Source organism: Lissotriton helveticus, chromosome 1_1 (genome assembly GCF_964261635.1).
Source record: "Lissotriton helveticus chromosome 1_1, aLisHel1.1, whole genome shotgun sequence".
Taxonomy (NCBI): domain Eukaryota; kingdom Metazoa; phylum Chordata; class Amphibia; order Caudata; family Salamandridae; genus Lissotriton; species Lissotriton helveticus.
The window spans coordinates 1,038,517,228-1,038,531,926 of record NC_136057.1 but is presented as its reverse complement, the minus strand read 5'-3'; the positions used below and the strand labels follow the sequence as shown (position 1 = coordinate 1,038,531,926).

Here is a 14,699-nt window from a genome sequence, read left to right as displayed (position 1 = left end):
CAATCCTCGACGAGGTAGACTCCCACATGGACACCCAACTTCCCAGATTTCCCGCTTATATATTGCTCGGACTCCCCAATGCCTTGATGTACCCTCTGAAGTCCAGAAGAGGGAGGCTCATAGCGATAGCGCTGGGGGCGCCGTCCAGAACATAGTAGCGCACTGGAGGGCCACTCAACCCCCCCCCCACACACCGGCTGGCTCCACAGGTTATGGATGATTCTGGGAATGGAGAAGTTGACTCTGGCGAAAGGGGGGAGGGGAGAGGAATTTGCAGCACTTTGGCGTCCATATTTGTCTCTGCTCAAGGGGGAGTTTAGGGAATTGAGTTGCCCGCGTTATTTACGCTTGCTTCGCATTGCGGGCACTCCGCTCGAGGAACCCAAGGTTCAGCAGCGCAGGCGCAAGATTAAGGACTGATGTTAGACCTATGGCCCACTGTTAGGGGTGTGTGGATGTTCCTTTACTCATTCTTTTATGTTGTGGACAAGGAGGGGGGTGGGAAGGGGTTATGGACAGAGTTTCCCCGCTGCTAGCCCCCTGCATTTCTGACATTGCCAATGTATTTATCACCGCATGCCATGGGGGTATTAAGGCAAAAGCAAATGCTATCACGTTTGACCGGGAACTGCGGTCTGTATGTTTTTCTTATCTTGAAAACTCAATAAAAGATTTAAACCATAAATCTTATCTTGTCACATTTGTTCCGTTTTCAGACAGAGGACAAAAGTTGGGTTGTTTTCCTACTCGCCAGAAAGGGCGAACAGTACCTAAAAAGAGCTTGACCTTGTTAAATTTAGCTTGACTATGCGAGCGGAATTTTCGAGCCCTGGTAATAAATGTCAAATATTAAAAAATAGAATGCAAAATAAATATTTTAACAATGTTACACTATAAACATATGTACGTATATTTATATACACAGAAACATGTATGTATCTTTATATAAGCATATAATTATATAGAGCATTCAATATTAGAGGATTTTATTTAATTTACATATTAGCTTTTTATATTTAGATAGTTAACATTTACTACTCTAGACTTGATTTTTTGGTAAACTATATTTTTGACATAATACTTTTGTCAATTATATTGTTAACCACAATAATGTGTCAGTGATCCGGCATTACTAATCGCATCTCACATGACAACTTTTTTTCAATGAAATTCTGAGGTTTTTTTAAACACTAATTATGGTCACACTGTAATAACTATGTTCACACTCACACAGACACACTAAATTAACCTGTGAAGTTAAGGTAATCATGATGTTGTGACTCCTAGTGTAATTACCAGTTATGAAATTACAACCAATATAAAATGTTTCTGTATCATGCAGATAAGAGGAAGCAGATACCTGCTCAGTTTTCCTGGCAATTAGGTTGCCAATGGTCTTGCTGAAGAAGCTGGCCAGCAGGGGGTTCAAGGGAGGTTCATGATCCAAAAAATCATAGAGGATATTCAACAAGTTCTCATCGCCTCCCAACCGGTCATTTATCTGTGGGACATCAGAGGTCAGGAGCTCGCAAGCAGTATTGGAATACCTATAAGGAGAAAACAGTAAGTTTAGGTTAGATTCTGATCTGTGACATTCTTTGGAAAGAAACCACTGAAGGACCCCATCTCTGCAGATTGTACACCAGGCATCAAAACTGAAGCCCATAGTACTCAGCTGACCTGGGCGTTGTCACAAACAGATCTCTCAATGCATAACAGAGAAACTGGAGCCTACTGCACCCTTCTGTAACTTCCATTTTTATGTGTACATTATAGTAAATGATTATCTTTAAATGCTATATCAACACCAAACCATTACACGGGGGTCCAAGTGATATCAAGTTTTAGAGACCCACACCTGGTTATTATCCCCAGCTCCTTCTACATATAGAACACAGAAACACAGGGGGTCTAACAGCCTCTTTCATTAAGCTGAGCTGTCAATCCGACTTACCAAAATCTCGGAGTGTTTTAAATCACATTGAGAACAGCCTATTATAAACAAAAGTGGAAACTATGTTAATAGAGGACACCGTTATTCAAGAGATCATACAAGGATGGTTTTCAAAATCCAAAACAATATTGCAATGGGTTTCCATCAAATTGACTTGATGATCAATCCTATCATCTGGCCAACCCAGGTGTGAACAAGGCTAGTCCCCTGATCATTGGGACCTTATGAGCCACACCACTTGTTACTGGTTAAGGATTTGGTCCGCCAACACAAATGAGCCGTCAATGATGGCTGATCTTTGATGGTCAAGTAAATAACAGTGCAACAAAAGACAAAAAGTAGTGAATCTTAAAATAGGATGGTGTGTACTCCTATTACAAATTTTATTCTGCGGACGAACATTACCTCCTAATTAAAAACCTAGAACAGTGCAAAAAGACAGTCAAATATTATCTGTCTAGTGATGGGCCAACATGTTTCTGACTAACGGGCTTATCGTCCCTTGGCTTTCGTCAGGGCCTCTGTTCTTCCATTAACAACCTTATTTACATGTTGATATGCACGTGCTCCACTCGATACGTGGGAATGACTACTCGTAAGGTCCGCACTAGAATGTTAGAGCATAAGAGTTCCTTTCGCTGCAAAAAGGCTATGACCAAACTCACGAGACATTTCTTGGAGAAACAACATCATGAAACTGACTTCCAATGGACTGTCTTGGAAAAGCCTTTCATACCTGGCCATATTAGTGACATAACCAGGTACCTTTTTCTGAAAGAACAGAAATGGATCTACAAGCTTCGGTCTGACACAGAGGGATTGAATGACGACATTCCCTGGACCTTGTTATAGGAAGCGCAGTGGGTGGATGGTGTACTGGAACGGAGTATCTAGTAAGGAATCATATTGAGCATTTTAACCATCTTTCATAACAGGTGACCCCGGTTGTCACCCAATTAATTGTAGATGGGTGATTTAATAACTATCACACAGACAGTTCAATATAAGACACCAGATGTGAGAGCAAACCTACTCGTTTACAGCCTCACACTCAGAGAGTGATGAAATTGTTGGAAACTGGTCGACAATTTCATGGACCAGGTACTTAAATAAAATAAGGTCTTAGTGGAATAGACATTTCAAAAAATGAGCCACCTATTAGTAATTGAGGAGGGCTGTCATATTGCATCTTGCAGCGAACATTTTAGAATTGATAGGTATGATAATGATGTTCTTCATTCCAAATTCTGAAATGAATAGACTTAGTCACACTGGGGAGGTTCATGCATTTATAGGTGTGACCCCTAAAGTAGTCTGGTCTGTATGAAAGCACCTATATTTCATAATTAGGCATAATATTTGAAAAACCTTAGAGTTAACACCAACAATCTTTCGATTTTGGTTGATAAAACTACTAATATGGATGATATGACCTCATCCTGTAGTTTATCATTTCCAATTTTTCCAGAAAACGAGTGAAACACACAAATAAACTAACTAAGTTTTATCATTACCTAATCTGTAAGCAGGGTCTAATAAGCATGTGATAGAGCCCTTTTATTGCAGCTAAATACAAATACGACTTGTTTCTTTTTCATATTAGGAACTACAAGAAGGGGCGCTATGATGTCATCTTGTAGTCCCTCTCGCGGTAGTTTCCGCAAGATTTCGAACGTAAAGTAGTGCGGATGTAAACGAGTGAGATAAGAAGCAGTGGCACTCGAATCTGGCATTGCAAAGTCGAAATGAGGTATGGAGTTACGGAGGTGACTTAGAAAACTCACCTCTGACAGTAAATGGAAACTCATTTAAATAAAAGAGGCGGAGAGCTACCACATTAGTGCTCTCCCAAGATTGTGCTAAATGCTAGGATCCTCTTCCGCTCGGTACCTCCCCCAAGACTCAGATGGGAGCTTGAGGTACCGACGGAGCGGTAAGCCTGAGAATACTGTATCTCTCTCCTCTACTTGCTGCATAGACGAGGGCCATTTTCCAACAGAGGTAGTTTATGTAGCTAGGCATAAGGGAGATTATGATGATGTTTGTTTGTTTGTGATACTATCCACTTGAGGTGTAATAAACAGATAATTATGTGGAGGAGTTATTCACTAAGAATTGTTGGAAGAATATGATGTGTCTGAGGTACTTAGAGACTGGACTCATGGAGTTTGTGCACAGAGGTTTTTACACAAGTGTTGATCTATAGATATAGCAGAGTTGCAAAACAGGTTGACTTTGGGGGCATGTTAGAAGGCTGTGAAGTAAGCTTCATGATGTTTCCCTTGTCTGTTTCACCTTTTATATTTATATAGTGCGGGGCCTCGTAGAACCTGAGCAAGGTCCAGGTGAGGTCAAGTCCCCTACCATGAAGGGTGAGCATGAGTAAATCATTATATTTTTTATACAAAACGGTTTGTTGGAATACATGTTTTAGGTTTGGGACACAGGTATCTAATAATTAATTATTGCATATTTCCCTCCATAGAAAACATTCTCTTTCTTCTTAACTGATACGGAGGGATAGAGGTTCCGGTTGATACAGGTTGTATCGTATTCAACCGATTTTCTAAATACACTTTCTCACTTTGGTGTTGGTGGTGTTTTTTGAATTTAATAATCACCAAGTGCAACTACTGGAAGAACAGAGGCCCTGACGAAAGCCAAGGGACGATAAGCCCGTTAGGCAGAAACATGTTGGCCCATCACTAGACAGATCATTTTTGACTGTCTCTTTTTGCACTGTTCTAGGTTTTTAATTAGGAGGTAATGTTCGTCCGCAGAATAAAATTTGTAATAGGAGTACACACCATCCTATTTTAAGATTCACTACTTTTTGTCTTTTGTTGCACTGTTATTTACTTGACCATCAAAGATCAGCCATCATTGACGGCTCATTTGTGTTGGCGGACCAAATCCTTAACCAGCAAAAAATGGTGTGGCTCATAAGGTCCCAATGATCAGGGGACTAGCCTTGTTCACACCTGGGTTGGCCAGATGATAGTATTGATCATCAAGTCAATTTGATGGAAACCCATTGCAATATTGTTTTGGATTTTGAAAACCATCCTTGTATGATCTCTTGAATAACTGTGTCCTCTATTAACATAGTTTCCACTTTTGTTTATAATAGGCTGTTCTCAATGTGATTTAAAACACTCCGAGATTTTGGTAAGTCGGATTGACAGCTCAGCTTAATGAAAGAGGCTGTTAGACCCCCTGTGTTTCTGTGTTATATATCTTTAAATGCTAACTGCTCCCTCCAACATGCATAAATGGCACAGTGTATTACATTTAAAGTAGTTGCAGTTAACCGAGGTTAGCAGGCACTGTGCCCTATGCATCCATTATTCGTTTTGTTACCCGGATTTTAGCTAGTGCTACAAGTCTGTGGCAAAGGACCAGTCAGAGAAGTCTCGATAATGGTCTACCAGGGACACTTGGGGAATTAATGCAATTATATTTCAGAACATCGACCACTAACTGTGCTACTAAATACACAGAGTATTAATTATAAAAATATTGTGAGGCAGAGTATATACAGGAAATTTACTATTCTTAACTCTACATCCAAGTACCATGAAGATACATTTATTGCCACAGTGCCTACATGTACATTCCAGTAGTATGACTTTGATACCTCTCTAATATACGCACCATTCCACTAAAATTCACACTTCCTGTGAGGTGAGCCTTGGCTAGACCAGATAGCGGGAACCATCCATCTAAAACGGCCTTTATCAACGAAGTCTCATACAAAAAACACAAACTTTAAATTAAGAGCACATTTCTGATCAGCTACTAGATGTAAGCAAAAACATATGAATCCAGAATTATTCACACTTTGAAACTGTTAAAAAAGTCTTATGGATATATACCAAAACTTCGCTGATAACCCACGTCTCTTGATGCAGCGAGCTCACAGCGGGCTCGCGACCCCCTCAATACACCAAATCACTTCTTACATCCAGTTCAACACACCAAAAAAGAAATTGTCTGTGGGTCAATTTCAATCCAGCGTGTTGTATTCAGCACACAAACAGCAAAAATCTGCCCTTTTACTTGCTGAATGCCGAATAACACACGCTGGATGGAAATTGAGTCGCAGCCCATTTTTCTTTTTGTTGTCGAATTGGACCTAAGAAGTGATTTGGCGTTGCCATCTCACTTTATGCTTCTCTCTCCCTCTCCATGCATCTCTCCCTCTCCATGAATCTTCGTCTCTATATCCATGTAGCGCTATATCCATGTAGCGCTATATCCATGTAGCTCTAAGTATATCTCTATCTTTCTATCTATATCCTTCCAGCCCCTGCTCATGGATAGGCAAAGTACATTCTCTTACTCTGGGTCCTTAACTATACTATACAAAGGCCATACGTTTTCCCTGTCGGCGGAGTTTAACTACAGCCGTACTTCTTATCCACAAGATGACCACATCCTTGTTCCAAATCACATTGTGTAGATTCTAAAAGCCATAGTTAGTGTTGCACAATGGGTTGTAACCTGGTGGTATAATCACACCGAAGTAGGTTGTATAGACCACTGATGGCACCAAGTGATCTACTAGTGGAACAATGCACTTTATTATAAATACCACGAACATAACGAGTTTGTTGACCATTTTAAAGTACATTTACTGCATTTTTACAGCTGGATTTAGTTCGCTTTCAAACCAGTTTACCTGTTTTTCTTTAAGCATGTTTAGGATTGAGTGCGTTGGGCACCCTACTGACAATCTTGACATTTGCAAAGTTTATGTTGCCCTCATCCATGCCCTGTTTTGCCATCCTAAAATCTGCCTTGTGTCAGAATTTCAACACAAATAGTTTCATTGGGTGGACAAATAGGGTGAATAGCAGATAGCTCCTGCTTATCACATTTTTGAGGAGAAAACTTGTCACTCGCTTTTGCTTATCCTGATTGGTTTGGGGGATGATGGGTAGTTGGATATTATCTACTACAAAAATATTTACTCAAACCTAAATATTTGTAACGTTTTCTAATGGGATGCTCAGACAAACTTCTTATCAGAGTCATATGACAGCAGCATCTGGACTTTGACAATGAATTTCCTCTGAATGTTATTAAATGCATTTCTACAATGTAAAATACAGGACAGGTTAGGATCAGTTAGCTGAATGAGAACATGATTATGCATCCCTTCACTGATGCCGTTAATGTTAGAATGATTCCCTACTTTACACGGAGGCCCTGAAACATGATTGTGGAAAATTTAGATGTCTGTATGGTCTGAATTCAGGAACCATGATACCAAATTAAGAACTTTAATAATGGCTGATCAGGAACAGTAAGAAAGGCATGATTAGTAACCTGCAACATCGGCCACTTCAAAGCCTTGCCAAGCCCAAGACAATAGAACATCAGACAGTTTTGCCAACAGGGGCTTAACTTCCTTCTCTTTACACCAGGTAACAAATTTAACCCAACAGCCTGAATATATAGATCTATAGAGGTGACAAGCAGCCAGAAAGCCATACACCACTTTTAATGGATAATCGAAAGCCTCTAGATTCTGCTCAAGCTCCAAGCATTGAGGTGTCGTTTCTGGCAGATTGGGTAACACTTGTAGATCCTCCCAAACATGCAGCTGTGATGGAGGATGTATGCTCAGAGTCAGGATTTCAGAAAACCAAACTCTCCGAGTCCAGTCTGGGACTATCATGACTTGTGCTCAGTCAAACCAGACCTTCAGGAACAGGGGGATCAACAGCAGCATTGGGGTTGCTTACAGGAGGGTGGAGTCTGATCTAAGTTATAACATGTCTCTTACAGACACTTGAGTAGGAAACACTCTACAGCACAGATAATGCATATTTTAGACAGAAGTGAAAAGGTCTACCAAGGGAATGCCCCGCTGAGAGAAAATACCTTGAATCACCTCCAGTTGCAGACATCGCTTTGATTGGTTAGATGCCTGCTGTGTTAGGTTACCCTGATGCTGAGGCACCCTGCTATGTGGTTGACCATCAGGGGAATGCTGTGGAGTACCAGCTATCTCCAAAGACACGGAGCCTCGAGATAGCCTGTTGTAGTACAACTTGGCAGACTTACTGTTAGAAATCACCTGAATTGTTTTGCCTGTAATGGAGGGCTAAAAGGCCTTTCAGGCCAGCCAGACTGCACTCAGGCACCCTGAAAGGTTATATGATCATACTACTATGTCTAAGACCAGAGGCCCCCTAATCTCCATCTTATTTAGGTGAAATCCCCAGATTTAACACGTCTGTCACCACTGGGAGCACTGGAGTGGGTCAGGAGAATGGACCTGAGCCACATCTTTGAAGATGCGGACAGGATCTTAAAGGTTACATCCACAGGGCTGCGGTACTAGGCCCACTGAAGATCCCAATTCCATCGGAGGGCCCAGTCATGCCAACAGGTATTCGGCACCAAGCACATGCACAATGTTAAGAGCCCTAGAAGGCTTCGAAACATCAAGACTGAGAAATGCTTTTACTTGAAACAGTGGGATCTTAGCCTGATAGTCCTGGACTTGTTGTGAGGAGGAAAAGTGCACCATGTCCATATTGGCCCCTATCAAGAGAATTGTTTGCAATGGCTAAAGATTGGATTTTGGCTCCATGATGGAAATACCCCAGTATAGATAATAGTGGCATGGTCATTCACATGCGGTCAGAAACCAGTTACAGCAGGCATGTCTTAAACAAGCCAGGCATCGCTTACTGAAAAGCATGCATCCTTGACCTGCAAAGATATGCTGCAACCATTAACAGGGTCCTTGTGAACCAAGGGACCAATGTAAGGCAGAAGGGTAGTACTGTGAATTTAAAGTGTTCTGACCCTATCACAAATCGGAGATACTTTGTGAGACTGCACGATCAGTACATTAAATTATGCGTCCTGCAGGTCCAAAGATACCATCCAGGACTCTGGGTTCAGGACCAAGAGAATTTGGGCAAGTAATCATATTGAACTTCTCTTATTTGAGAAACATGTTCTGCACTCACAGGGAAGTGGTACAGACAGTAGCTCCCCATTACTCGCTCTGCCTCGGATATCACCTCAATCACACCCTTAACTAGTATCATCAGTACTTCTCTTAAGAGAATGGTCCACCAACTTCTGGCAAAAAAGAGCAGGAATGTGGGTGTCCACGAAAGGAAACCCATAGCCAAAATGAACAATCAGCTCATATGTTTGATTGTAAGCTCACCTTCACAACACAACAGATAAATGCAGGCTCCAATTCCACCTTACACCATCTTCATCTGCTGTATAAGGTCCTTCCCTTCCACCACTTAACTCAAAACATTTGTCATTATCCTTGCTGTTGTGATATCCCGCCGGTACTGATGTAACGGCATGTTTATTAGTAGCCCAACAACCCGCCACTAAACAACCTCTGACTCAAATCCATGCAGACCGTTTTTTATTTGGACTTAATTGCCATAAGCATACCCTTCTTGTAATCCCTCCAATGACTCCCTGTAAGAGACACAGCCAACTTCAAAGTGCTCTGCTTTGTACATAAACAGCTTGACCTCCATCTACTTCTCTAATATAGTTGCCATGTACCACCCACCAAGAAGTCTAAAACCCACGAACCAGAACCTATTCTCGATCTTCTAATTCTGCTTCATGAACTTCAGAGGAAAAACTCTTCACAAACATGAAGCATCTTATGGACCTCTCTTTCGTAGCCTCTAAGAATAAAGAGGAATTTCTCAGACGTCTTACCTCTTCTGCTAGGCCTAAGGTTAGCCCCTCCATGTTGCACAATACCATGGACAAGTGGTCATGTGATAGTTGTGACTAGGGCCGCATGTTAAACACCTAAAATCAGCAATTCCATACAAGGCCCATACTCTGACTCTACAAGGATATTACCTTGGATCACTAAGTCTATCGCTGCCCTTGCTATTGACACCCTTTTATATGATTATCTGTACGATGTTTTCTGATCATAGTTCTCAGAGGCCTCCTTGTGCGGTTACTAACGCTATGCAAAAAAATTAAATAAATCTGAAGAACCCACTGGTACAATGTAATTGCGCGCCTAAAACACCAGCAATGTTGGATTCAGGCCCCCTCTGGCAATGTTGGATTCTGGCTCCTACTGGTCCCAAATGTTTGATAGAGGTAAAGAATGGTTATAATATCCTAAAAACGTCCTACATTGCGGATGAAATTGGCGAACACAAAAAACATAACTAGGAAATGAGCCGTAGCTCTGCCGAGGACTGCATCATCTGCTTTCTCACCAAACAATCCAACTCCAAAGTAACGTCCATAAGCAAAGTAACGTCCAATCTGTGGAAAATCCGGGGTCATGAAATCAAAACTAGAGCCTGCTGAAAAACTGGTGCCTATAGCCTAAGAAAAGGAATCTTTCATATTTAGGTCAGACCATAATATATATATTTTGTCACATCCTGGCCATCTTGCTATGTCTTAGAAAAGTATTTTCATCCTCAGGCAAAGTTGATAAAACTGTTCTCACAATGTCCCAAGGGGGACTGTATATGTGGATGGATCAAGGAGATGAACAGCATTCAATGAGCGAAGCACTAGTCCGCTGACAAAAAGATCCTCTTCCCCATAGTTTATTTCTGTTTTGGTTCTATGTCCAGTGGAACAGTAGGAAAAAAGTTTAGAATAACTTTGCATATGGAAGACAACTAGAAGGCTCTCAGGTGCAGGAATGTCGGATCATCTGGTGTAGAGTATGTTGTCGTGATAGAGCAATTCACTGGCGAGTTAGAGGAAGGCTTGGAAAAGGTCACAATGACAGATTCAGTAAGGAACTTGTTAAAGGGCAGCAAAGGTACCAAAGTTGAAGGCTCCGGCTGCAAAACTTCAGTTAGCAGAAAATGAGCAATGCATTTACAGCACTACAGACCCTACGGCAATAGAAGCACTCTTCTACGGGGAGCTCTAAGGATGAAGTCAGTTCCATCTTTGGTAAAGTATCCAAGCCACTGGCATTTTGAAGAACAAGATAAAAGCCAGCATGCAAATAATGAGAAGGGGGCAAATAATCACTATCCTCATTATGGTCTTCCTTATGGGGAACAATCTCAAGGCCTTGTAGTACATCAGAATATAAGCTGAAAAGAGCTATTATTTTCCGTGAATATTGCTGCTGAAGCAAGGTGACTCGAGGATAGTCGCTCTCAACCTAAGACTGGGCTTTGTTGACAGTCTAGCATGACAGAGTGAGCCCTTGGCGAAGCTGCCTTCAGATCTGAAACTGGGAAAATGCTACTTACAAGTATGCATCTGTTCTTGGCATGTAGGGCTGCAGAACCACACACTATTGCATTAGAGCACCATCTGGTGGTGGGCCCGGATGATTACACTTTGTTGTTGTCTTGGAAGAGTCTCCTCCCTTAGATAATAGTGCGCATGGGCATTGACTCCATCTTCAGATTGTTTTCGCCATAGGGCAAATGATGGAGTTGTACGAGTACATATAGAGATGACCATGTATTGTGTATCTAAATAAGATAATACTGGAACAGACACAGGTAGCCGGGGAGGCGGGTGGGCATGTGTGGTTCTGCAGCCCTACCTGCCAAGAACAGATGCATACTGGTAAGTAGCATTTTCCGTTCGAGGCATATGGGCTGCAGACCACACACTATTGCATAGATTGCACAGCAGTTTCTCCCTTAGCGGCGACCACCCGTGTCTGTTGCAGTAGTTTGAACAAATGTTTTTAGTACAGCCTGGTCCACACTTGCTTGTTGTTTTGCCTTCACATCTACACAGTAGTGTTTTGTAAATGTGTGTGGAGTAGACCATGTAGCTGCTTTGCAGATGTCATCTAATGGTATGTTCCCTAGGAATGCCATAGATGCCCCTAGTTTACATGTAGAATGAGCCCTAGGGGGAATGGAGAGAGTGCGTTTTGCTTTTTGATAACAAATTTGAATGCACTTAACAATCCATCTTGCAATGCCTGATTTTGAAATTGGATTTCCCTTATGTGGAGGGGAAAAAGACACAAACAATTGTTTAGTCTTTCGAAAAGGTTTTGTACTATCAATGTAGTATAGAAGCGCTCTTTTTACATCTAATGTATGTAGAGCTCTTTCTGCCACTGTTTGTGGTTGTGGAAAAAATACTGGCAACTCAATAGATTGATTGAGGTGGAAAGGTGAAATGACCTTTGGTAGAAACTTTGGATTTGTTTTAAGAACCACCTTATTATGATGAAGTTGTATAAATGGCTCTTGAATTGTTAATGCTTGCAACTCACTTACTCTTCTAAGTGAAGTTACTGCTACCAAAAAAGCAACTTTCCATGTAAGAAATTGTAATTCACACTTATGTAATGGTTCGAAAGGACGACCCATAAGTCTTGTGAGAACAACATTTAAGTTCCAAACTGGAGAGGGTTGTATTCTAGGAGGAATTATTGTTTTAAGTCCTTCCATAAACGCTTTGATTGCAGGTACTCTAAACAATGACAAATGTTGTCTGTTTTGAAGATATGCTGCTATAGCAGCAAGATGTTCCCTGATTGAGGAATACGCTAAGTTAGATTTTTGCAGATGTAACAGATATCATATAATATTTTGAATGGAAACACTAAGGGATTGATGTTGTTATTTGTACAATAAACAACAAACCTTTTCCATTTTGCTGCATAACATGCTCTAGTGGTAGGACGTCTTGCTTCCTTTATGACGTTCATACACTCAGTTGGTAAATCTAGATATCCAAATTCTAAGACCTCAGGAGCCAAATCGCTAGATTGAGCTGCATTGGGTCTGGATGCATAATCTCTCCATGGTTCTGTGTTAGTAGATGTGGAGAGAGTTTTAGTTTGTGATGTTGTACTACTGACATCTATAATAGCGTGGTGTGCCAAGGTTGTCTTGCCCACGTTGGTGCTATGAGAATCAATGTTAGAGAATGTTGCTGTAGCTTGCGTACCACTAATGGAATTAGTGGGAGGTGGAAAAGCGTACGCAAATTTGTTTGACCAGTTCATCCATACCGCATTGCCTTTGGATAATGGGTATGGGTGTCTGGCGGCGGAGCTTGGGCATTTGGAATTGTCTTTTGTGGCAAACAGATCTATCTCTGGTTGACCCCACTCTTGGAAGAATGGCTGAAGAACTTGATGATGAAGTTCCCATTTGTGTATCTGCTGTGTTTGACGACTTAGCAGATCAGTAATTTGATTGTGAACTCCTGGTAGATGTTCTGCTAATAGAAAAATGTTTTGAGGAATGGCCCATCTCCATATGCTCTGTGCCAGCTGGGACAGCTGTATGGAGTGTGTTCCTCCTTGTTTTTGAATGCAATACATCGCTGTCATATTGTCCGTCCGGACTAGTACAGCTTTGTTTGACAGGTAATGTTGAAACGATTTTAGAGCTAGAAAAATCGCTAGTTACTCCAGATGGTTTATGTGGAGTAGTTTTTGTTGCATTGTCCATGTACCCTGTACTGTGTGATTTTGTAAATGTGATCCCCATCCTATGAGAGATGCGTCTGTGGTTAGTATTTTCTGTGGAACAGGCTCTATGAACGGCCGGCCTTTGGAAAGGTACTTGGTGTTCCACCATTGCAGAGAGCGATATGTCCGGTCGTCTACCACCACCAGATCTGTTATTTGTTGCTGAGCCTGATTCCACTGTCTTGCCAAGCACTCTTGAATGGGACGCATTTATAGTCTTTCATATGGCACTATGAAAATGCAAGATGCCATCATTCCTATTAGTTGCATAAACACTCAGGCTGGTAGTGAGTATTGTAACTGGAATCTTTTGATAAGATCCTGCATATTTTGCATTCTTGCTGGGTTGGGGTACGCTATTGCCTTGGAGGTATCTATTGTAGCACCCAGATACTGCCGAGACAGGGATGGTCGGAGATGGGATTTCTTTTGATTTACTGTGAATCCCAGTTTGTGTAGCAGACATATTGTTTGATGCGTGTGCTGTACACATTGGTTGTATGACTTGGATTTTATTAACCAATCGTCCAGATATGGGAAGACATGAATGTTGTCTCTTCTTAAGTGTGCTGCTACTACTGCTAGATACTTTGTGAACACTCGAGGTGCCGTAGTTACTCCGAAAGGGAGTACTTTGAATTGGTAGTGTTGACCTTCTAGAATGAACCTTAGGTACTTTCTGTGCGATTGATGTATGGGAATGTGGAAGTAGGCGTCCTTGAGATCTAATGTAGCAAGGAAGTCTCCCTTTTTTAGCAACGGTAGAACTTGTTGCAGTGTGACCATATGAAAATAGTCTGATTCTATGTACTGGTTTAGGGGCCTTAGATCTAAAATAGGTCTGAGGGACCCGTCCTTTTGGGTATGAGAAAATATAGAGAATAAACTCCTGTGTTTTGATGTTGTTTTGGCACTGGTTCTATTGCATTCTTTTGCAGTAGGGATTCTATCTCTTGGCTTAGCAGTATAAGATGTTCTTGTGACATGGGATGCTGTCTGGGTGGTATTGTTGGAGGAGTGGAAGTGAGCTCTAGACAATAGCCTGACTGAATTATTTGTCTTACCACCTGTCTGGTGATGGAGTTGCAGACAGGTAGGAACTGTTGTAACCTCCCCCCGACAGGAGTGGAATGGTCTGGGGGGGATGGAAGGGAAGTCACTGTTTAGGAGTAGAGGTATTTTGATTATTGTTTCCTCTACCACTGCCCTTATTGTTGTTTCCTCTATTACCTCCTCTATAGTATCCTTTATTAGGCGAGGTTTGGTTGGGCGCTTTAAAGGAAGAGGAGGTAT

General features: G+C 41.5%; 1 protein-coding gene across 2 annotated transcripts in view; it reads right to left on the bottom strand.

Moving 5' to 3' along the window:
* Nucleotides 1-14,699, bottom strand: part of PPP6R2 (protein phosphatase 6 regulatory subunit 2) — a 744,860-nt gene that overhangs the window by 559,037 nt on the left and 171,124 nt on the right. For both annotated transcript variants that reach the window (XM_078677857.1, XM_078677853.1), the window contains exon 5: nt 1,361-1,547. In XM_078677857.1, coding sequence (XP_078533983.1) covers nt 1,361-1,547 — 187 coding nt within the window. The remainder of the gene's footprint in view (nt 1-1,360; nt 1,548-14,699) is intronic.